This window comes from Rhincodon typus, chromosome 22 (genome assembly GCF_021869965.1).
Source record: "Rhincodon typus isolate 14 chromosome 22, sRhiTyp1.1, whole genome shotgun sequence".
Classification (NCBI taxonomy): domain Eukaryota; kingdom Metazoa; phylum Chordata; class Chondrichthyes; order Orectolobiformes; family Rhincodontidae; genus Rhincodon; species Rhincodon typus.
The window spans coordinates 17,998,605-18,023,666 of NC_063353.1; the positions used below are offsets into that span (position 1 = coordinate 17,998,605).

The window sequence follows — 25,062 nt, forward strand, 5'->3', positions numbered from 1 at the left end:
AGGTGCTTAGTTTTCATTCAGTTGTTATCAATTAGAAGTGTTATAAATAGTGTATGTTTCAGTCAGCCATGTGTAATAATATGTACATTCACTCTGGAAGTCGGTCATGACACTATGATGACTGTGATCACTTTGGAGTTGTCCAAGTGACTTATTTGATGGTTGTAATATTCCTATCACACTGTTTAAGTTAGTCTCAATTTTACATGTGGTATCTGATCAATAGGACTGTGTGACAAGCAGCAGTTGCTACATCTCCAAGGGGTGTAAAATTTATTCCATGGAAGTGAGACTCCAACCCAACTGGAACTACTTTCCCATGAGCCAACCACAGTTGAAAAAAATCAAACAGCTGTGCATTTGCTCTCAGCATCAGTGAGCTCTAGTTGTAACCATAGCAACTGTCATTCTCGCTGTCTTGCTTTTCTTCTCTCCATAAATGACTGACAAAATAAATGCCTTCTGTCTTTCAGACAAAATTCACTAGTTTGCTGAATAAATTAATTTTCTCTTCCAATCTCCTTGCTGTAAATTACCGAATAAACAAATCTCTTTTGTCCTTGGCACTAAATTCGCTGACCCAAAATAAAATTCAACAATGCAAACCTTGCTGCTAATGTTATTAAAACCAGCTGGTATACGCACATTTTTATCACTGTGTCCTATACCTGAACCACACATGAGCTGATGACATCATACAATGGTAATGTTTGCCATTAATATTTTATGGTACAAGAACATAGCACTATTTTTCACATAATGACCAAGACTTTGTGCAACTGATTTTTTTCTTATAAACAATATGTTGCAAAGAAAGTTATTCATCACAATCCTTGTTCTAATTATGAAGAAGACTAAACAATTCACTCCATTATCAAACATCTTTGAAAGTCCAAGTAATAAGATCATAAGAAATAAAAGCGGAATTAGGTCATTCAGCCCCTTGAGACCATAACATCATTCAATAAGGTCTGATTATGGCCTTAACTCTGCTCTGGATGTGTTCAATATGCAGCCTTTACTGATCTGTGTAAAGGATTCCAAAGATTTACAACCTTTAAAGAGACAAAATTCCTTCCATCTCTATTTTGAATGGAAGATCCCATATTTTAAAACGGTGCCTTCTTGTTTTAGATTCCTAGACAAAGTAAAATATCCTCTCAGCATCTACTGTCAAGCCGTCTCAGAATTCAATAAAGTCACCACTTTCTTCTAAATGCCAATGAGTATCAGCTTAACCTGCTAATTCATTCCTCCTAAGATGACACCTTGAACCCAGGAATCGGGCTCATTATGTCCTCTGAATTATTTCTAATGCAAATATTGTTCCAGTCTGGTGAGGACAGGGAACTGGTTTCCTTCTTTTTAACTCCATCTCAGCAAGTTGAAACTATTTTTTTAAAATTTAATTTTAGCATGTAGCTATCCCACTTCAATTAAAACTTAGTTCACCAGAAAATGATGGAGCCAATTACCAAGATTTTCTTGAGTGAAGGAAAGGGGAATTTTATTTTCAACAAACCCTGAGAGAAAGCAATAAAAGAAGACAAATTCAACAGCAAGCACAGAGAAACACGGGAAATAAGTTTAAAGGAAAAAATAGTACAGGAAAGAAGAAATAAGTCTGTGCAAGTTTAAAAGTCTTTAGAGTTTTAGATTTTAAACCTTAGACCACTTTCAAATTATTGCTGACTTGTATCCACAGCAGTAGTAAAATGTGGAGATATCTTTGAGACTCAGTGAATGGTTGTTTTCCCAAGCTGCTATTTTCCCGAGAGAGTGAGAGAATCAGACAAAAAGAAAGAGACATGCCTTCTGCTTTTATGAACTAAAAGTCTTTTCTCTGACCTACTAGTCAAAAGCAGCTGTCAAATTTTAGGGCAGTGTGTATTCTGGAGTCTAGCTCCATTGTCTGTCCAAGCTGGGTAACAGTTGATCTCCCAACATGTGAAATAATCAAAAATGGGTGCATTAAACAGGAAATATGAATGTCTTGATGCTATTTCAGTTGCCTGATATCAATGCCTTTAGAAAAGATTGTAATTTCAGTGCACAGGTCTTTGTTTATTCCACATGGTTCCAGAAGCAAGTCTCATCCTTTGGTCAGGTGACCACTGTAAACATTTTAGGCCCATGTTTCATCCTTATTAAACACCATTTTAGTCCTTTACTCTGTACAGTTGTAGCAAGACTTCCCTCATTTTATACTCCACTCCCTTTTAAGAAAGACGATTAAGCCATTTGCATTCCTAATTACTTGCTGTGCCCATCGACTACATTACTGCTATGTCAAAAATTTTAGCTTCCTCCTGAAAGCAATGTGCATGTACCTACATCAGATGGACAGCAGTGGTTCAAGAAGGCTGATCACTACCTCCTTCTCAAGAACAAGTAGGAATATGCAACTATTACTTGCCTTACCAGTGATTTCTAATTTCCAAGAGAGCATAAATGAATAAACCCCCCCGACTAATCTGCTGCATTAGATCATGAAATAATGCAATCAAGCATGTCAAACATACTTGCCTTTAATTAATCCACACTTTAATTTTTAGATTCTATTTTTGCATATGCCAATTATTTTGTTTCAGATTATTGTCCCTAAAAGTTTCCGTACCACATAATTTAGGTTAAGTTGGAAATAGTTGATGGATTTATCCTTCCCCTTTTTAAAAGCATGGTTCTGAAAGAAGCTTTCCACAGAAAAGCAAAATATTGCCTGCAATTACAGCCATAAACTGATCACTGATTCAGAACAGTGCCACAAGTGAATTCTGAAAGTCTAGTGAAGGTTTGTTTCTTTAAGATTTAAATATGTTAAGTAAGTTATTTAAAGCAATGTTGCAGATATAAAACATGACAAAGATCCATTGGATATAATGCTGTTTGTGAGCAACTATACTTGTGATACGCATTTGTGCATAATTAGAGTGAACTCTGAATACTGCATCAATCAGTTGTGTGCGCAACTTTTATTATTACTCATGGCATAAACAAAAGGTATGTAATCCTGTTCGAAATAAGGTATAAAAATCACTGATTTCTTATACTTTAAATCGTTGGATCTGTCTGCAAAAGAAAAACCAAGAAATTACCATTGTACAATTGAATAAATGTTTTTAATATTGATCCATAATAATAAGTTATGACCGGGCAGGGAGGGGTAAATTGACTTCTCTCTTTCCAAACTCCAAAGTTGGCCACAGGAATGATTTATTTTCTTTTTAGCTCAAGGCTGTACCTCTCCAATTATAGTTACCTAATTTCCATTGTAGCAGAAAGAACCCAATTAAATTTTTTTCAAGTGGTAGAAAATGTTACAATCTCCTAACCACAAGATAAAATAATAAAGACATAACATCAGGCACACACATACACAGGCACAGTATTAAGAAGGGATGATGTCCATTATACATAGAAGCTTAAGGATATAAACAGTGTAAAGTCTTTAGGGTGTAAGGTTTTAACCTGAGAACAGAGTTGTTTGGTTGATGTCTCAGATCATCAGCAATCACAAATATTGTAGTTACCCTTTGATTTCTTAATGTTTTGATATTCCTGTTTAATCCAATTTGTCACTGAGTGCTTTTCCTTCTTTGCAGACAGAGATGGAGTTCCCCAGTCCCTCAGATTGGCATCCTTATTGTCTTTGCTCTTGTCACAAGTAGCTGCTTAAAATACAAATTGTATTTGCATTTTCATGTCTTAGTTAGTTATGTAAGAATCACATCTTTTTACTTTTGTGCCTTTACAAACGGTGGGCTGCGAGGAGGAAGAACTATGCTTTATAAGAAAAACAGGCATTTACCAAGATGGCTGCATAATTTCACTGCAAGGAATTTGATACCTATTGTCAACCCTGCTTTTTGTGGCTAGGGGTTCCTGTAATGTGTAGATGATAAGGAGCCAAGGAATTGTTTACAAGTAAAGCTGATTGATTTTCAAATAACTGTGAATGTTAGAACTGGAAACAAGTTATAGAAACACAGACACCAAGAGAGAGAGGGGGAGAGAGAGAGAGAGAAACAGAATGGTGTGCCATTGTTCTCCCCAGCAGAAGCTGCCTGTTCTCTGCAGTAAAACCACAGTTTAAACGTAAAGAAAACAATTACCTTTCCTGTACCAGTTTTTACGAGCTGTGATTTTGAATTGATAAATAAGAGTCATTTTCCAAGTGAATTAGTTACTCGATACTTCTTACAAACCAGTGGAATCTCCCAAAGAAAGGCAACCAAACAACAAGGGCTTGACTAGCCGCTGTAGGCTTATTTCACCAGTAACCTATTTTCCCCATTTGTTTGACTGCCTGTATGCAAAGAGGGTTAGAGTTTTACTTAGTACGTGTATGCCAATGGTTTATATCTATTTATTAGTAGCTGTAGTTTCATTACTTATGATAAATAATAATTATTGTTTAGTATAGAAATCTGCCCCATGCTGTCCATGAACCTTGGTCTGAGCATCAGGTAAATTTTGATACCATGTGTTTGAAAAAATTTAACATTTGATATCAAAAATAGAACATAAAACATAGCACAGAAACGGGCTCTTTGGCCCACTATGTTGTGCCAAACATGATGCCAAATTAAACTAATCCCTTCATCTGCCCTTGGTCCATATCCCTCCATTCCTTGCATATTCATGTGCTTATCTAAAAGCTTCTTAAATGCCCCTATCATATCTGCCTCCACCACCACCCCTGGCAGCAGACTCCACACTCCTACCATTCTTATGTAAAAATAATTTGCCCCTCACATCTTCTTTGAACTCCCCCCCCCCCCTCTAAATTTATGCCCCCTGGTTTTAGACATTTCAATTCGTGGAAAAAGATTCTGACCATCAACACTATCCGTGCATCTCAGAATTTTATAGTCTTCTATCAAGTCCCCCCTCAGCATCTGCTGCTCCAGAGAAAACAACTCAAGTTTTTCTGGCCTCTCCTTACAGCTCATACCCTCTAATCCAGGCAGCATCCTGGTAAACTTCTTCTGCGCCCCCTCCAAAGCCTCCACATCCTTTCTGTAATGTGGTGACCAGAATTCTAAGTGTGGACTAACCAAAGTCTTATAAAACTGCAACAAGACATCCTGACCCTTGCACTCAATTTCCTGACCAATAAAGGAAAGCATGCCAGCGCCTTCTTCAGCACCCTATCTACTTGTGTGGTCACTTTCAAGGAGCTATGCACTTGAACCTCAAGATCCTTCAGTACGTCAGTGCTGTTCAGGGTCCTGCAATGAACCCTATATTTTTTCTTAACATTTGATTTCTCCGAAAGTAATGCCTCACTCTTGCACAGATTAAACTCCATCTGCCATTTCTCTGCCCACATCTGCAACAGATCTATATCCTGCTGTACCCTTTGATAACCTTCTACACTATCCACAACGCCACCAATCTTTGTATCGTCTGTAAACTTGCTAATCCACCTATCTACATTTTCATCCAAGTCATGTATATATTATCACAAACAGCAGTGGTCCCACTACAGATCCCTGCGAAACACCACTCTAGCCTGACAGACAAACTTCCACCATTTCCCTCTGTCTTCTATGGGCAAGCCAGTTCTCAGTCACTGTGAATCCAATGCATTTAAATCTTCTGGATGAGCATGCCATGAGGGTCCTTGTTGTAAGCCTTATTAAAATCCATTTAGACAACATCCATTGCTCTACCCTCATCGATCACCTTCATCACCTCCTCGAAAAATTCAATCAAGTTTGTAAGACATGACTTATCCTGCACAAAGCCATGCTGACTGTCCCTAATTAGGCCATACTTTTCCAAATGCGTGTAAATCCTATTCCTAAGAATTCTCTCAAATCTTCCCAACCACTGATGTAAGACTATAGTTTCCTGGATTATCCCTATTTTCTTTCTTGAATAGAGGAACAACATTAGCTACTCGCCAGTCCTGCAGGACCTCTCCAGTGGCTAATGAGGATACAAAGATCTTGGTCAAGGCCCCAGCAGTCTCCTTTCTTACCTCCCTCAATAACCTGGGGTAGATACTATCGAGCCCTGAGGCTTATCCACCTTAATGCTTTTCAAGAGACCCAACACCACTTTTTTCTTGATCTCAAAATGCCCAAGCATATTTTCATGCTCCACACAAACCTCACTATCCTCCATATCTTTCTCATGGGTGAATACTGATGCAAAGTACTCATTTAGTATTTCACCCACATACTCTGCCTCCAAGCGCAAGTTCTCTCCTTTATACTTGAGTGGTCCTACTTTCTCCCTAGTTATCCTCTTGTTTTTAATGTATCTATAGAATGTATTGGGATTCTCTTTAACCCTACTTGCCAAAATCATTTCATGGCCCCTTCTCCCTTTTCTAATTCCCTGCTTGAGTTCTTTCCTGCTTTCTTTATATTCCTCATGGGCTCTGTCTGAATTTAGCTTCCTCAACCTTATTTGTGCTTCTTTTGTTCCTTTTGACTAATTTTATAACCTCCCTCATTATCCAAGGGTCCCTTACCTTGCCATCCTTATCCTTCCTCCTTACTGGAACGTGCTGGTCCTGAACTGTCAACAGCAGATCTTTAAACAATTCCCACCTGTCAAATGTGGACTAGCTCCTCCCAGTTAACACTCCTTAGCTCATGCCTAATACTAATATAATTTGCCCTTCCCTGATTTAGTACCTTGCCACAGGTCCTGACTTATCCTTATTCACAGCTATCTTAAAACTTAAGGAGTTGCAATCACTGTTTCCAAAATGCTCTCCCACTAAAAGGTCAGTGATCTGGCTAGGCTCATTACTCAATACAAGGTCCAGTATGGCCCCTCCTCTAGTTGGACTATCCACATACTGTTTCAAGAAATCTTGGATGCACTTAACAAATTCTGCCCTGTCTAAGCCTCTTGGTCAAAGGGAGGCCCAGACAATATTGGGGAAATTAAAGTCACCCACTATGACAACTCTGTTTTTATTCCATCTTTCCATAATCTCCCTACATAATTGTTCCTCAATGTCTTGGTGACTGTTGGGAGGCCTATAGTATAATCCAGTCAGAGTGTTTGCACCTTATTTTTGAGCTCTACCCATATTGCCTCAGTGGATGAGCCCTCCAGTATGTCCTCTCTAGTGCAGATGTAACATTCTCCCTGATTAATAATGTAATTCCTCCACCTCTTTTACCTTCCCCTCTATCTCATCTAAAAAAACAAAACCCTGGAACTTTGAGCAGCCAGTCCTGCTCCTCTCTCAACCAAGTCTCTGTAATGGCCACAACACAATAGTGCCATGTACTGATCCAGGCTCTAAGCTCATCTGCCTTACCTTTAATACTCCTTGCACTGAAACACACACTTCAGCCCATCAATCCCATCATGTTCATTTACCTTCTCTGCCTGTCCTTCCTTTCTGATTTACTGGTCTTAACATGTACCTTCCCCTCAATCCCTCCACTTGCGGACCTGCTGCTCTGGTTCCCTGCCACTCTAATTTAAACCTCCTGAGTAGTACCAGCGAACCTCCCTGTGAGGATGTTGGTTCCCCTCCAGTTTAGGTGCAACCCGTCCTTCTGTTAGAGTTTGTTAAGGTGGTGTGAATCCTGTTCTTTTCTGGAAGTACTCATCTGTGAGCTGCTGTTTAAAAATCTGGCTCCTCGCAGTGCAGGTCGCACATTCAGTTTCTCCTGAATACTCACATGATGAGGACTCTTTCTCAGATGCTGCTGGTTCAATGTTTTGCCTCTTAAAACCTTTTTGCAAACGTATAGAACCTTCAACAGTCATACTTTAAGAAGAATTTGACATGGGAAAACCACATTAGCAGTTTGGTACATGTCTGATATTTGAAAGAACCAGCAAAAAAACCATTAAAAATCATAAATTAAGGAAACTTTTCATCTGGTTGTGATACAAAAGAAGAAAATTAAAATGACAGTATCAACATAAGATTTGACTACAAGAAAATAAACAGCAGACAAAACCAAATTAATGACTGTTGCACAAAAGTAATAAGTAAACTAGTTTGGAATTTAGATGCAACATATTTGGCTCGTTTTACAGTGTGCTACTGCAGCGGATCATAACAATTGTCTCCAAACTTTGTTTCTGCAGATAATATCTTCATCTCCAGCATGTGAACATTCTTATAGAGGTATAAACGAAAGTAGAAGGTGAGAGCCCTTTTATACATTCTGAAGTGTATTCAAATCAGACACATTGATCACAAATGATGTCAATGAATCTGGTACTGCTGTAATTATGCCATAAAACAAAACAAAACTGTAGTTGTTGAAAATCCAAAACACAAGCAGAAATTGCTGGTAGCATCTGTGGAGAGAATGCAGTGTGATCATTTTGGATTAATGTAATATGGTTATGTTGCGTAAATTGTGGGATTTTCATATGCAATTTTTGATGTTATTTGAGTTTCTGGTTTTTGAGTTAGTAGCAAATGATTTTTATTTGTATGAATTTAACAGTTTTTCTTGTAGGTATTTATCGCATAATGGGGATTTCTTATGATTTCTTTTAGAAGCCTAGCTGTAGAAAGAAAGAATGTGCATTACTTAATGGACTTGTGTTTATTTTGACTGTTTTGCAACCTAACATTGTAAATATTGTGACCTCAAAAGTTTGTTAGAGTGTCCTGGAATTTCTTTTTTTTTAAGTAAATTCCTATAGTTAAGAGTAAGAGAGACTTTTCATTTCACAGTTGACTCTGAGTGAGGCAGTCCTGCAATTACTTGGAATGGGATGGCTGTGTATAACAGTGCTCCTGAGAAGGTAATAATAGCTTACCTTTGAGTGAAGAGTTTATACTAGTCCAGACCAGAAGTGGGGGGATAAAAACCCTGAAGAGGTTACTTAAAGTTGAGTAAAGTGAAGCTCAAGTGTGTGGTAGTTCCAGGAAGAAGCTATCACCGTTCTATTCTACAAATTGATGTTGCAAGTAACTGAAACCTAGCAGGTATTAAATACCAGGTATTAGGTACAAAAACACTAGTGTGAATGTTATATGTTATGTGTTTTGGATGTATAACAGGCATGTTTTTTGGTGCTATAAAAATGGTGTTACGTTTCTTTTCAATTTATAAAGGACTGTTTTGAGAATAATGGAATTATACTTCTACGACATGTTCAGCATCTTGCAATTTATAGTACAAGTTGATACAGCAAACTTTTTATTAACTGGCACCTATGGGATCAGGAGTGTACTGGTTGATCAAATATTCTGGTTGACCAAGAGGTCCACATAATCAATATAAAAACACACACAAAGTAATAGAAAAGTAATGCAAGGGGTATACTTTACGATACTCTACTGTTATACTTTATTTACAGCATAAATCACATGAATAATAATTTAAATAAAACTTATCAGCAGAGGACCTGCTGTGTCACACCCTGAACTGACTACTCAGACATCATGCAGATCACAATTCAGTAAACTTCTGGTATTTCAGGTATATAATATTTGCCAGTTTATTGAGAATACCGGTTAAAACAAAGTTTGCTGTAGTTTGAGTTTTTTTCAATTTTATCTTCATTCCTTTTGTAATAAACTTTTATTGTATTGTTAAAGCAAAATCCGCAACATTGCGAGTTAATGTTTCAGCAAGAGTACACTTTGTTAAAACCAAGACAAATAAAAATATAACATATCAAGCGACGTTCATGTCTAGAATCTGATTTATTGGTAATAACTTCAACTAGAATCATAACACGTGGGGGCTCATCTGAGATCTTTGAATTTGTTGGATTTCAGAGGCACATGTGTCTTTTTTGTTAAAGTATGGAATGGTTCTGAGGTAAAACAGCTGTGTTGTGGTGGAATTTATTCCATGAAATTTAATGATGGGTGCAGAGGCTGTAAGAGTTTTCTGGGGGATGAAGATATAATAGTGGATATTTTTAAATATTTGACTAAAGCTGTATTGAGGAACTTAACATATGCATTTAAGGTAGAAGTGAAAGCAAGGTGTCACAAGGACAAGGATGACATGCTTTGAGTGATTATATCACATTTAGAATTGGTAGAAATAAAACCTGAAACTGGGATGTCACAATTGGACTTAGCTAAGATGCTCAGATGGAGTGGCTTATGAAATTTCAAGGACCGATCACTTAGGTATTAGGAAAACGCAGGTTAAAATGTAAAAATATTTTTATTGACCACAGTTACAAGAAGATGTAGTAAAGTCTTGCCATGCACATCAGGTGGTGGGGAAACCAGAGCCCTCAATTAAACCTGCACCTTTTATTCCAATACCAGCTTTTGACGATCTATTTAACAGAGCCATACAAGATTGAGTAGGACACCTACTTAAAACCAGGAATGGAAAACAGTATATTTTAACCATTATGGATGTATCTCCAAGATTTCCTGATGATGTCTCACTAACTTGATTGATTTTTGTTTGAAGAAGTGACAAAGAAAATTGATGAATGCAGAGCAGTACACATTTGTCTATATGGATTTCAGCAAAGTGTTCAACAAGGTTCCAGATGGTAGGCTGGTTAATGAAGTTAGATCACATGGGATCCAGGGGGAGCTAGTCAAATGGATACAAAATTAGGTTGATAGATAGAGGGTGGTAGCTTTTCAGACAAGAGGTCTGTTACCAGGAGTGTGCAACAAGGATTGGTGCTGGGTCCACTGCTTTTCATCATTTATATAAATGATTTGGAATGTGAACACAGATGGAATGGTTAGTAAGTTTGCAGATGACATCAACATTGGTGGTATGGTGGACAGTAGAGAAGATTATCTCAGAATACATTGGGACCTTGATCAGATGAACCAATGGGCCAAAGAGTGGCAGCTGGAGTTTAATTTAGACAAATGTGAGGTGTTATATTTTGGTAAGGCAAACTACAGCAGGTCTTATAAAGATAATGGTAGGGCCCAGGGGAGTGTTGCCAAACAAAGAAACCTAGAGATGCAGGTGCACAGTTCCTTGAAAGTGGGGTCACAGGTAGACAGGGTGGTGAAGAAGGTGTTTGGCATGCTTGCCTTCATTAGTGAGAACATTGAGTATAGGAATAGGATGACATGTTGTATTTGTTCAGGACATTGATGAGGCTACTTTTAAAATACAACATTAAATTCTGGTTGCTCTTCTAAAGGAAGACTGTTGTTAAACTTGAGACGGCGTAGAAAAGATTTAGAAGGATGTTGCCAGGACTGGAGGGTTTCAGTCACAGGGAGAGGCTGAATAGGCCAGCAGTGTCAGAGGCTGAGGGGTGATCTTGTAGAAGTTTATAAAATCATGAGGGGCATAGATAGGGTGAATAGCCAAGGTCTTTTTTCTAACGTGGGGAGTCCAAAACTGGAGGGCATAGGATTAAGGGGAAAGATTTAAAAAGACTGAGGGGTAACTTTTTCACGGAACAACCTGCCAGAAGAAGTGGTGGAAGTGGGTACAATTACGACATTTAAAAGGCATCTGGATGGGTATATGAATAGGAAAGATTTACAGGGATATCGGCCAAATGCTGGCAGATGGGACTAGGCCAGATTGGGATGTCTGGTACCTGTGAACAAATTGGACCGAAGGGTCTCTTTCCTTGCTGGATAACTCTGCGACTCAAAGTGCTTTAGGAGAAATTACTGAAAAAGTGGTAGGTGAAAAGTTAGTTCAACTTTTGTTACAAGATATGAATTACCCAAAAAAAATACAGTCAGATCAAGGCTCAAAGTTTATGTCACAAATATTTTAAAAACTAATGGCTAGTTTAGGAATTATACAATTTACATCTTCTGCATATTTCCTACAATCTGAAGGCATATTGGAAAGATGGCATTGAATTTTAAAGACTATGTTTAGAGCTTATGCCAGGAATGTCCTAATGATTGAGAAATAGGAATTTATTTGTTATTATTTGTTATTAGGGATGCTCCTAATGAGCCCACAGGATTTACACCTTTTGGACTAATATATCGACATGAGGTAAGAAGACCACTTAGATTAATTAAAGTTAATAAATAAAGCTCAGAAGCAATGCTTCTAAACCATCTAATACATGTATGTTGTCTGGAAAGACATATGAAAGATGATCAACAAATAATGAAGAGTAACACATAGAAAAATGCCAAAGTTTGCCATCAGGCTTGGTACACTTACAGATTGTTGTTGCACACTCTCTTACTCTGCTTGGAAATAAAAGCTGCACCTGTTGATTTCAATATAAAGTGACGGATTGCTGGCGATTGTAAAGCCTGGAAATGTCAAACTATCAACACCACCAGCATCTCATCATCAATCCTGAATGATGCAAGAATAACAAGTTTTTTTGATATTTATGGTCTAATCAAACACTTTATAGCATAGAACAATTCTCTGCTGAGGAATTGGGGCACTTTTTTTTCTTGGATCTCATGTGGGCAAGGCTTATTTTCTTTCCATCAGTTCTCTAATGTATGTAGACACTCTCAGTGGCTGAACTAAAGGCATATGACATCAGCAATGAGAATATGCAAACGTCAGTGCTAGAATGCATTCCTGTTTTATCTCATTGTGGATCTTGACAGATTCCAATGTGGCCCTGTCAAAGCTAGCCCTACGTTTTCTGGGTCAGAACAGATCCCTCTTCATCACGGCTTTACTGGGCAGGTAGTTTTCTTCAGCAGCTGAGATAGACCACTTCTTGTTACATAATTGGATGCTTTGGGAGGTCAGTGAAGACAATGTATAGTGGTCTCATTATTCATTGACAAAGCAAAAGGGGTGACTTTGAAAACTGAAGGAATAACTCACATACAGATGTCAAGATCAGAAATCCATTAGGCATGAGAATGATGATCAAAGTGAGAAGAATAGCTTCTGGTTATTTTACTTGCAAATCCACTTAATCTTATGGAGCCATCTTCAATTATGTTAAATAAACCACAACAAAATAGAAATGAAAACAAATTGATGGAAATACACAGTTGGGTTGACAGCCCAACCTAACTCCGTGGAAAGAGAAACGGAGCTGACAAAAGGGTGTTGACCTGAAACAGTATTTCTGTTTCTCTCTCCACAGTTGCTGCCTGTCCTGAGCATTTCCAGCATTTTGTGTTTATTTAAGATTTTCAGTTTCCAGGTTTTATTTTGTCTTAAGTCTAGATTTAAATGTCAACAGCAGAACCATTATCTCAAAGCAAATACATGTTAAAGCGAAATGAGTGACACAAATTTGTTGCAAACAAGAATTCTGGCATATGTTCATTCCACATAACTGAGCAGAGTTGAGATGGCTGGAGGCCAGGTTGTAGTAAACTGTTTGCGGGTGTTAAATGGTAATTAATGAGTCTAAATTATAAATTGGATATTCACTGAAAGAAATATTAGACAATTTCCGACGAGGATTATCGATGCATTAAAATTCTTCTCGTCATTTTCATGCGGTGTTCCACGATGCACTGCGAAAAAAAGGTTGCAGTTTATCACCCGGAAATCCCATTGGTTCAATTGAAAGGGTTTAAAACACAAATACAGTATCAAGCGTACAGAGGAGATTAAACCTGCGAAGTCTCGTTCACCATATGATTGGGATGACTGTTGTTTGATCACAATCCAACTTTCAGCAGTTCTTTCATGTTGCCATCAATGACAATTACACTGTAGCTTAAACACTTTCTTGGTTTTGATACATTGCACTTGGAAAAGAAACCCAGCTCCAGCATTAGAAAGAAAGCATTTGAGATTCGAGAAAGGGAGGTAGTGGCCCTGAAACGTCGACTGACTGAGTGGCTTCTGTTTCTCCCCCCCGCTTGCCCGCCCACCTCTAGATGATCCTGAGCTAAATATTTCCGTCCTTTTTCTGTTGGTGAACCTAGATCCATGTGTTTGCCTGACTCGCTGTCCCCCATCAGCCAGTGTTGAAGACAGGCTTCCGGACTGAGTTGTCCTCCTGTTCAAAGGCGCTGTGAGTGGCTGGCCTCCTTGTTTTTGTTGATCGGGGGTTGGGTGGAGTCACTGAGCTGACGTACTGGTAGGGCTCCTGTTTATAAAGGGGCGGCGGATGAGGCCGTTCCTCCTTTCCCAGGGATATCTTGAGAAAATTGTAAGTGGGGTTCTTTTTGTTGTTGCTGCTGCTGGCAATGCTAATGTTGGGGGTATGTGTGTAGGCGGGGTAGGAGAAAGCTGACCCCCCCCCGCCCTTCCCTTTTCCCCTTGGCAAAGTCCCCGGTTCTCTCTCTCGCTCTGGGTGTGTGTGTGTGTCGGTGGGAGGAATTGGGAACAGTGTGCGCGCAAAGCCTGGCCATGGCGGTATTCGCTGGCGAGGAGCGGGTGGTCTACTCCAGATCACAGATGGTGTTCGCGGGAACAAAGGCGCTGGAGGATGCGCTCAAGATCTTCATGCCCAAGTGCAGCGACTTTCACAACTCGGAGATTGAGCTGTGGGACTTCCTGTGCAGCATGAGGGAGGAAGGCTTCACCCCGGTCATCCTCCGTAGCAAGGACGTGTACGGTTATTCTTCGTGCCGCTCCGCGGTGCCCGAAGCGAAGCCCACGGCTGAAGTCAAACCCAGCACCGAGAGGGCGCCCAGGAGTCGGCGAAGGAAACAAAGGAATGCGGGGGAGCCCGTCACCAAGAAACGCAAAAGCTGCCTGACAAAGACCTCACCTTCCCAGGTCGTCAGCCGGGTTTTGCGAGGCAACTTGTCCAGCAAAACCACTGCCTCTCGTCCATTCGCCTTCCCAACCATAAAAGTTGAAGATTCATCTTCAGATGAAAGTGTTTCCAAGGCACGTCAGAGGGCTCAAAAAATTCTTAAAGTAAACTTGTCTCCCGTGATCAGATTGAGACCTGTGAGAGTGCCGTGATGAGGTTTCGGATGATGGGACACTTTTTTTAAAGAAAAGATCATAAATAAATAATTGAAGAACATGGGAAACAGGATAGAAATTGGTTTTTCGAACCTATATTGACTTATCATGTTTATGAATTCAACAACTGTAAGCTTCAGGGAAATGTTTTAAATTATTTTTAACTGCCTTTGCCTTTTCTGTAGCACTCTATACTTATTGTTTACTTGTTAAACTTATTTCACTTTTTTTGTGTTCCAGCTCGCCACCTTCTTTCTCTGCGATTGGTGTTGTATACAAGCAACCCAATTTGGCAAGCTAATAGGATAAATAGTGATTCAAGGATATATTCAGTTTACAGAGCTTTGAATGCAATTAAAGTTGAAATATCACAAGTGGGCAGGACTAGTGAGAAATTGCAGCATTTTAGCAATGAGGATCCGATTGCAACATTCAGCTACACCTTTTCCTTTGTCTCTGTTTTCTTTTGCTATTTGGAATGTTCATCCATAAATTTCAAATCGCTGGAGCTTGCAGCTTATAGATCACTAGATTTACAAATTTGTGATCACGTGAGTTGACAATATTTTGTGGTATCCCACCATTCTCACATTTTTGCTTATGATGGAATCTTGTGGCTTCAAGAAAGACAAAGCTGATTAGGTCTGGTTCCAAGGTGAGACTGCACTGAGACTGAAACTGGACTGCACTGTCCAGTTCAACTTGAACAATTCAACTGTTAATCAGACGACTTGTTTTGGATTGCAAGAGAAAGCTGAACCTAGCGCAGAACATTGATCGTCCAGTAGCCATGAGAAATGTCAGTTGAGTGGATAACCAACCTGCAGAGTAGCAATTGTGGATATGTACCTTCTGATCTCTGGCTGTCATAATGCAGTCATTTGCTGCAAGCTATTTCATGAATTGAGCGATGACTTTTGAGTCTCGGGGTTCAATATCCAGATCGGAATTTTGTTTTGGCTGTAAGACTCTAGGGTGAAATAAATTTGGCTAGTTTCAATTCAATTTGTAAAACCTGAGTTCCCAATGGTGATGTTTGCTAGCATAGATCAGTTGAAGGTGGAGATGGATTTTCCCCAGTGTTTGTAGGTGTGAACCACTGAGAACCTTTCAATGGCTGTTTTGGGTTAGAGTCAACATGAATGAATTGTGGGAGGCGGATGAAATACTGCTTTGAGTTGAGCTCGAATGCAAGAAATTTGGCCAAGACCATTTGACCATTGTGGTATCGTAGATTCTGATTATTTAGAAGAGGTTCAGAGGAGAGTGAGCAGGAATTCCATTTTTAAAAGTCATTGTGCTGCAATCAATTTGAAAAGAGTGGGACAAATGTGTTTGGTAGTAACTATGACAGCTTGTGTCATCTAATTACAATAAAATTTGGGATTTAGCAAGGACCTGCTATCTATTCCAAATTAAACATTAAAATGGAAAAATGTGTATGTACTTGCGTTTTTGCATTCCTTTTATATGCACTTCAAAAATTGTTTGTTTTCCTGATGATTCATGTGCTATGTTTTCATGGTAGGATGTAGGTTTCTGTAGTGGGAGTTAGAATTCAAAGAAAGCAAGGCTGTGTTGTGATTCAAAGTAAATCTGTTCAAGTACACAAACCAAAGTGTCTTGCCCTGGATTGGTGAAAGCATTGGGTTGGTTCTGATTTGAAATTGGTCTATACTGGTTGCTTAATTTACCATTTTGGAAGCATGTGTTTGAATTATCAGAACAAAAGATCAACCTTTAGCTCAATGTTGCAACCGCAGAAATAAGGTGAGCATTCAGAGGTTGTATATTTTTGACTAATCTTTTTCAGCAAATATATATGGATTGTTTTCATATGATTAAGTGCACAGATTGAGTGCAAATCCATGCATTAGAACTACTTGGTGAGCACCTAAGAGATACTGAAGATGGGAATACTAGAGTACAATTTCCATTGCATCATATTGTTTGCACTTTCCAAAAATAATGGGTTTTGTGGTGGAGTTTACATTTCTAATTAACAACTGAAATTCAGCTTTCCATAGTTGCCTTTCTTAATAGTAAAGAAACATTGAAACCTCAATTTTTAAACTTCTATTTTAGTCAAATAATCTCTTCAAAATTGCAGAAAATGAACAACACAGGTGGGGTTTGTATTCCATTACTGCAAGGTCCTACCAAACAGAACAGTTTGCCAACATTTTATCATCCATAAGGAAAACACCAATCTATAATGTAATGTTAAAATTGCAATAGAAGCTACCCTCACTGAACAATTTCTGAAATTGAAGCTTCATTTCACTATTTTATTAAGGGAGCTCACCTTTGGCAGTTTTGTACAAATTTTGCTTTGTGTTTATAGACTTTGGAATATGTTGTAATTGAAGTACTGAAATGGGTAGTTTTAAGAAGTGTTTCAAAAAATAGTATGTAGGATAGTAAGATAGATGGTTTGAATGGGATTTCTATTCATGAATACTTGTTCTTTGAAAGCACAATTATGAATTTAACACATTCCTTCTCACTTCTCTACCACCCAATTCCAACCACCCCCCCCCTTGCCCCACCCCAACAGAACAAAATCAGGGATATGGCGCTGACATTACTCAATGATACCTTGGTCAAATTCATAGGAAGGTATATGAAAAGCTAGTCAATTCAAAATAAATTTAATTTTTAGTTATAACCTATTCACTTGGGGTAATTTGAATTATACCTGTAACATTTGTGTGAAGTCATGCACTTACGGTGTGAATACAGTCTGAATTTGGTATTGAGACAAGATCTGACCTAGTACTGGGTGAAGTAAAAGTCCTGCAAAGAGACTCCTTCACTGCTTGAGAATCAATTTATTTCTTTACATTTCATTCCTATTCCAAAGTTAGTATTAAGTGGTTTTGGCTATTTATTGACGCAAAACTTTTGAATTATGAACAATCAGTCTTTTTGATACTATGGTAATTGATACTTCAGTGGTGTTGATCATACTCATTCTGTTTCCAGGATTTTCCTCCAATTGATATTTTCCTGTTACTTGTTTCTATGTTAATACCTCAATAGCTTAAAGATTTTTTTCTGTAAATTCTTGTATCATTTTTGTAAATGGTGTAATTTTTAATGTTGAATAAAAAGGACAGTTATTTTAACTGAAAATTGTTCTGTTTTTGTGATTCAGCATTGTCATGTGTTTTCTACTGATTGAAAAACTGCACTATGTGGTCCCTTCCCAGATAGTACATGGTGATGTGTGTCCATAGAGAACACAACTGTGAAACAAATAATGCAAAGTAATGTAATTAATTTCTTTTTGAAGTAGGAATTATGCGCAGAGCATTGTCTTCATTTCAATATTTAATCATTAACTCTTTACAAATGAACCTGACAAATAAAGGAACCAGGATGGTGATTCCAATGTTTACTGCAGAGATGATAGTCTGTGATACTGTTTTTATTGATTCCTGGAATGTGGGTATCAGTAACAAGACCATTATTAATTGTCCATCTCAACTTGCCCCCAAGAAATTGGTGAAGTACTGCTGCCAGAACATGTGGTGAATGTACTGCTAGAATGCTTTTGGGAAGTGAGTTCCATAATTTTCACCTAGTGATAATCAAGGTCCTGCAATGTGTCCAGGCAGGTTAGTAGTGATTTGGAGGTGGTAATGTTCCATGCACTGGTGGCACTTGTCCTTCAAAGTTGAGTTTGAGAGGTTGTGCCAAAGAAGCCTGGGCACGTTGCTGCATTGCAAGTTGCAGATGGTGCATAATGCAACCCTGGAACATCAGGGATGGTAGAAGTGAATGTTTAAGCTGGTGGATGAAGTACCCGAAAAGGGAACTGTTTTATCCTGGGGTTTTGTTGAGTGCTTTTAGAGCGATGCTCATCCAAGAAAGTGAAGAGTATTTCATCATAATTCTGAATGTGATGGTGATGGAAGGGCTTTGGCGAGTGATAAGGTTGTAGGTTATACAATGCTGAATGCTGAAACTCTGATCTGCTTTTGGAGCTACAGCACCTATGTGGTTGGTTCTGTTAAATTTCTGGTTAATGGTGACACCCAGGATGTTGATGGTCAGGGAATTCAACAAAGGTAAACCAAAGGTGATATGGGCCAAAACTCCAAAGCACTACAGGTGCTTTTAACCCTTAATTTGAAAAGTTTTATTTTTTAAAAAAGGGGATGATACTGCAAAATTTGGTTGTGGATCTAAATTATGTGGATCTAAATTATATGGCTGTTGTGCAAGAAAGATTAATGGGGCATAACACCGAAAAGTGACAAAGAATCTTCAAAAAGACCGGACTGTGATCTTTTGTGACTACAAAGGTAACAAGGGATTAACAACTCCCTCCTCTAATGCAAGCCTCCTCTTGTTTATTATGTCCCAAAATGCAGACACAGTTTGTGTTTTACCCCTAAAAACACAAGGTAGGGGTTAAAAAGCCAATTTCAACTGTAGTAGGGTAGGAACTTAATGCTTGTGAATAATGTAGTGATTGGAACGAGGTTAGTCAGGTGGACCTCATAGAATATGAGCTCCCTGACTGGGGCTATTAATCTCGTCCACTCAGGGAGCCCTGGCTGACAGATATAAACAGGAGTGTCAGAGGTTCTGTTCAATTTGAGCACTGGCTCTGAGGGAGTTGGATCAGTGTCAAGGACTCTCCATGTGTAAATAGAGGGTGACTTGGTGATGGGATACCAGCCTGTGTGGAGTTATTTCAGTGATGACAAGAGAAAAGCATGCTCCTGCAGAAATTTACTCGCAACAGTTGTTTTTGAGTTGGGTAAGCATTTCTGGCATCATGCTGTTATTTGGGAAGCTTGATTTGTTTGATCCTGTTGTTGAAGACTGGGCCGAGCCTGTTGAAAGAATGCTTTATTTTTTCTGGGCAAATGACACTAGGGCAGATGCAGCGAGTAATTCTCCTGACAGCTTGCGGACCCGCAGCATTTTCGCTTATTCGGAGCTTAACTTTCCCTGAGGCATCAGATACACAAACCTTTTAAGAGTTGATAGATTTAGTTAAGGAACATTACAACCTCAAGCCTCCTCTAATTCCGAGACACTATCGGTTTTACTCAGCAATTTGAAAACCATAGGAATCTGTATTGGGATTTTTGACTAGGTTAAAATGACTGGCAGAAGCATGTGACTTTGGTTTAACCCTTAATGAGATTCTGAGTGTCTGTTTGGTAAATGGGATTAATTATGTAACCACGCAAAAGCGCCTACTAGCTGAAACCTAACTGGACTTCTGACAGGCACAAAACTGGCTTTACCATTGGAAAATGTGGCAAGTGGAGCATGTGAGTTGCAGGGTATTCCGGTTGAAGAGGACACCCTCGCCAGTCCATCTGAACTTAGGGAACGTTCCTTGAGTGAAAGCAATTGTGTAGCCTCACTTAGGACATATTTTGAACAGAGGCACTCGAGGTCAGCCCACAGCAAAAACCCCAAAACAAAGCCAAGCCTTGGCCAAGTGGTTAAAATTTTCTTCAGAATCCAGTCAGGCAAACCATTGTAGTTGCTGCCAGCATGCAGACTCAAGACAGCAAAAGAGCCCCATTAGACCTAAATTTAGTGAAAGAACTCCTAGGTTGATATCCAGGAAAGTGCACACCATGGAAAATCCACCTACATCTGCTTAGCAACATCCAAATCAGAACCAATCAAAATAAATATCTGGTTAAATGGTCATCTGGTTCTAATGGAGGTCGATACCAGCGTGGCTGTTTCAGTGATTGCAGAACCAGTCTTTAACAAAATTCATTCTGGACGTTAACCCTTAAGTTTGTGTGAGATGTTAGCTAGAATAAGAGCGTATACCAGGGAACCTTTACGGATTAAGGTTACAACTTCAATTCCAGTCTCTTATGAGAAGCAGCTGGTTCAGTTAATACTGATTGTAGTAAAAACCTCAGGCCCAAGATTGATGGGGTGAAATTGGTTGAGAGAGATTCACCTAGATTGGCTCAACATTGTTTGATTAGAAAATGGCTACCTGAGTGAAGTCCTAATAAAATACCTGGAAGTTTTTTGGGAAGGTCTAGGGACTATCAAAGGAGCCGGGGCCACCTTGCATGTTGACCAGGAAGCAATCCCATGATTCTGCAAGGCCCCACCAGTGCCATTTGCCTTACAGGCAAAAGTAGAGACTGAAATCAGAAGGCTGGAAAGCGAAGGAATTGTCAAATCAGCCCAGTTTGTGGAATGGGCAGCACCGGTGGGACTGATTGTGAAGACCAACGGGTCAGTTCGCCTTTGTGGAGATTTTAAATGAACGGTAAAATGCTTTTTGCAGATAGATAAACACCCAATCCCTCGCATTGAGGATTTATATGCAAAGCAGGCAGGAGGGCTGTCCTTCATGAAACTGGACATGAGCCATGAGTGCATGCAGTTGTGGTTAGATGAGGATTCCCAGAAGTATGCTACACTTACAACCCCTAAGGGTTTGTACCAATATCCAAGATGACCATTTGGGTTATCGTCAGCTTTGCAATTTTTCAGCAGATGATGGAGAACATTTTTCAAGGTCTAACCCAGGTTTCCATTTATCTAATTACATGCTAATTATAGGAAAGACCAATAAAGAGCACTAAGAGAACTTGGACATAGTCCTCAGAGATTTCTCCCAGGTGGGTGTGTGCCTTAGGGAAAAATGTGTGTTTCAACCACTTCTAGTGACCTACCTAGGCTACAGAGTCAACAAGATTGGGTTACACCTGTTGGAAGATGAAGTGAGGGTGATCAAAGAAACCTCAGATCCCATGTCTGAAGGAGCTAAGTTCTGACCTTGGGCTGGTGAATGATTATGATAAGTTCGTATATAACGTGGCTTCCATTCTGGCACCTTTGCATCAACTCTTAAAAAAGGATCAGCCTTGTAAATGGTTGCATAGCCAAGCCATTGCTTTCAGGAGAGTGAAGAAACAACTGTTGTCCTGTGTGGTGTTGGCACACAATGATCCAAAGTGAGACCTGGTATTGACATGTGATGCCTCTGTATATGGCACCGGGGTAATATTAGCTCATAAGTGGTCCAATGGAGAGCAACACCCGGTACGGTATGCATCTGGGACTTTGGCTAATGCAGAGCATAAATACATCCAGACAGAGAAGGAAGGTTTGGCGGTCATATTTCAAGTCAGGAAGTTTGAGCAATACCTTTATAGAAATAAATAATAATGGACCACAAACCTCTGCTAGGTCTACTTATAGAGGACAAGGCAGTGCTACCCATAGCTTCAGGGTGAATTCAGTGGTAAGCTCTATTACTAAGTGTCTGTAATTACAAGTTGGAACACTGTCTGGGAGGCCAAGTAACAAATGCAGATGCACTGAGCCGCCTGTTGCTGGCAGATGCACCATTGGTAGAGTCTATAATGATTTTAAATTTTTTGGACACACTTCCAGTCATAGCTGACAATATCAGACTTTGCATGCAGAATGATCCATTCCTGACAAAACAAACAAACCTGGTGGTGATGGGGGAAACTAAAGGGCCATCACAACCAGAATTGAAACCTTTTTGGATCCAGAGATATCCAGAGAGGATGGCATATTATTATGGGGAGCAAGAATGATTGTCCCAACCAAAGGTCCTCCCAGATACTAGCTGAGCTCCCCCAGCATCATCCAGAGGTTTTCAAAGTGAAAATGTTGGTGAGACATTATGTCTGGTGGCCAGGATTGGATGCAAATATAGCTGCATTGGTGGGGCAGTGCCTCGCATGCCAGCAGCTCCCCCATATTTTTGGGAATGGCCAGGTAAACCCTGCCTCAGTTACACTTCAACTATGCAGGTCCTTTCATGGGCTCAATGTTCTTAACCATTGTGGACAGCCACTCAAAATAGCTGGGCATGTATAGAGTTCATTCATCAAACACAGGCAACAAGAGAAAAACTGCACGCATCTTTTGCAATACACAAGCTCCTGGAAATGTTGATTACAGATAATGGGCCATCATATACCAGCAGGGAATTTGAGTATTTCCTAAAGTCAAGTGGGATTTGTTACATAAGGATGGCTCCATACCATCCATCATCCAACAGTCTGGCAGAAAGAGCAGTCCAAACTCTGAAGGCAGGCTTAAAGAAAGAACCGACAGCTTCACTAGATACCAAACTGTCCCAGTTCCTCTTTGGTTATAGGACTACCTCTCATGCAACTACAGGGATAGCTTGAGAAGAGTTGCTAATGAGGAGAAGACTCCGCAACAGGTTAAATCTAACCTTCCCGGATCTGGGCCGAAAGGGTGAAACAGCATCAGGAATGCCAATGTCAGACACAAGGCTCTGCTAAGCGAGAGAGACAGCTTACTTCAGGGGACAAAGTTTCTTGTAAGAACCATGGAATGGACTTGCATGGGTAGGAAACATGGTTGATGCGAGGTCAGGTCCAGTGATGAATAAAGTTCGGGCAGGTGCGATGGTCCTGAACAAGCACGTGGACCACGTGAAAGGTGAAAATGGTGCAGGAGCAAAATGCGCTTGGCTCCTCAACAGCTTTTCCAACTGTTCCAGAATCCATGGGTTCTCCCGCTCCACTAAGTGTTGAAGATAACTCGGAATCTGGATGGACATGATGGATGATACCACCTCCGGTGTCTTTGTGGCCTAAAGAAATAGTATGAATTTCTTCCAAGATGCTTTGGGTGCAAGAGGTGAGCTACTGTGCATTATCTGCCATTTGTATCCGAGACAGACTTGGAAGAAACTGACCTGGTGCTAAAACGCCTCAGCTGGAGCTCCAAAATAAAAGAACCAGCCTATGTCCTTGGATTCAACAGGGGAGGGATGTAGTGATTGTAACAAGGTCCGCCAGGTGGACATCATAGATATGAGTTCCCTGATTGAGCTGTTAATCTGGTCCAGTCAGAGAGCCCTGGCTGATAGATATACACAGGAGTGTCAGAGATTTTGTTCACTCCAGGAGCTGGCTCTTGTGGCAAAGTTGGGTAGAGTATTTGTGGATTGGAAGGCAGAAGTTAGAATTTGGTGTTTGTAAAATGCTAGGGGGAACGTATTGCGTGGTCCCTTTAAAAGATCATGTGCTTTATCTGTGCTTAGAGATTTGAAATGGATGTCTGTGAGCTGCAGCTTGAAAGTTGGCAAGGAAACAGAGAGCTCCAGAATTGAAACTTTTGTATCAAAAGGCCTTACATTTAGCAGGCCAAGCAGCAGTTTTTACCAAAACAACAGGCTTTTTGAATTTAACCAATCAATTTGAACCAGGCACTTAGATACCAAAAACCAACTAAATTTAAATCTGATGGTTTTTAATAACATAGGACCAATCCTATTGTAAGAAATATTGATATGTCATAAGGGGTATAAAAGAAGGGGTAGTTGGACAAAACCACAGAGCTAGCTGCTATCTGCCAGAGCTAATGGCCCTCAGCTATCAAGAGAGAATTGCTGCCTCTCATAGCCTCCTCTGTCTTAGAGAAAGCACTATCTAAATAACCACAGTACCAAGGTACAGCTAGTTAATATTCCTGACAGAAGAATTGATGGAGAAGGCCTTTCTGACAGAAGAATTGACAGAGAAGGCACAGAACATTCTGGAAGACACGCAACCTAGCTGTCACGTTGGAGACTAAATTCTATTTTTTTTATATAAGTAGGAGTTGTATTTATTGGAACTGCATACCATTAGAATCTTGCTTTATTCCAGAATAGTTAGTAGTTAGAGGGGGTTTATTTGGATTGTTAATAGTTTAGTTAATTTGTTCACTGTTAGAGTTAGATAAATAAGTTGTTACTTGTTGATTTTAAAGTGTCAGGGGTTTATTTTATTTAACCACTAAAAGCTGCTGAAAAGCAGGTTACACCATCTTTTACACCCCTTTTACAGATTATAGGATGAGGTGCTCCACTTTGGGTGTTTTGGTTCTAGTTCTCAGAGGGGTGTCAACCTCTGCTTTATAACAGATTGGGGGCTCGTCCAATATTTGTAGAAATCTGGACAAATTTAGGGTACAGTAGGTCCCAGTAGATTTAAACAGACTTCGGGATTAGTGTCTTAGACCTTTTAAAATAAAACTTAAGCGAGAAGTGGAAAAATCTGTTAAATTTCAGTTCCTTGATGTTGATAAAATCAAAAGTGGGGAAATGGCTCTTTAACATTGCTAAAGAGGTTCTGGGGGTGGAAGATACTTCCCAAATTTGCCAAGAAAGCTTAGAAAGACAGAAGAATAGGACACTTGCAGAATTAGCAAACAGATTAAACTTGGGTTTAACTAGGGATAATAAGAAAACTGAAATTGTAATCGAGTTAGCCAAGCATTTAGG

General features: G+C 39.5%; 2 protein-coding genes across 2 annotated transcripts in view; both read left to right on the forward strand.

The window, feature by feature from the left end:
* The first annotated feature begins 13,979 nt into the window (after positions 1–13,979).
* LOC125485746 (cAMP-dependent protein kinase type II-beta regulatory subunit-like) overlaps positions 13,980–25,062 on the forward strand; it is a 75,181-nt gene continuing 64,098 nt past the window's right edge. Inside the window, exon 1 of the mRNA XM_048610043.1 lies at positions 13,980–14,010. The gene's annotated coding sequence lies outside the window, so the exon portion shown is untranslated. The remainder of the gene's footprint in view (positions 14,011–25,062) is intronic.
* Positions 14,012–17,905, forward strand: LOC109915598 (coiled-coil domain-containing protein 71L). The gene has a single exon (XM_020515253.2). It carries the CDS (start codon positions 14,211–14,213, stop codon positions 14,772–14,774), a length of 564 nt encoding a protein of 187 aa, XP_020370842.1. The 5' UTR covers positions 14,012–14,210; the 3' UTR covers positions 14,775–17,905.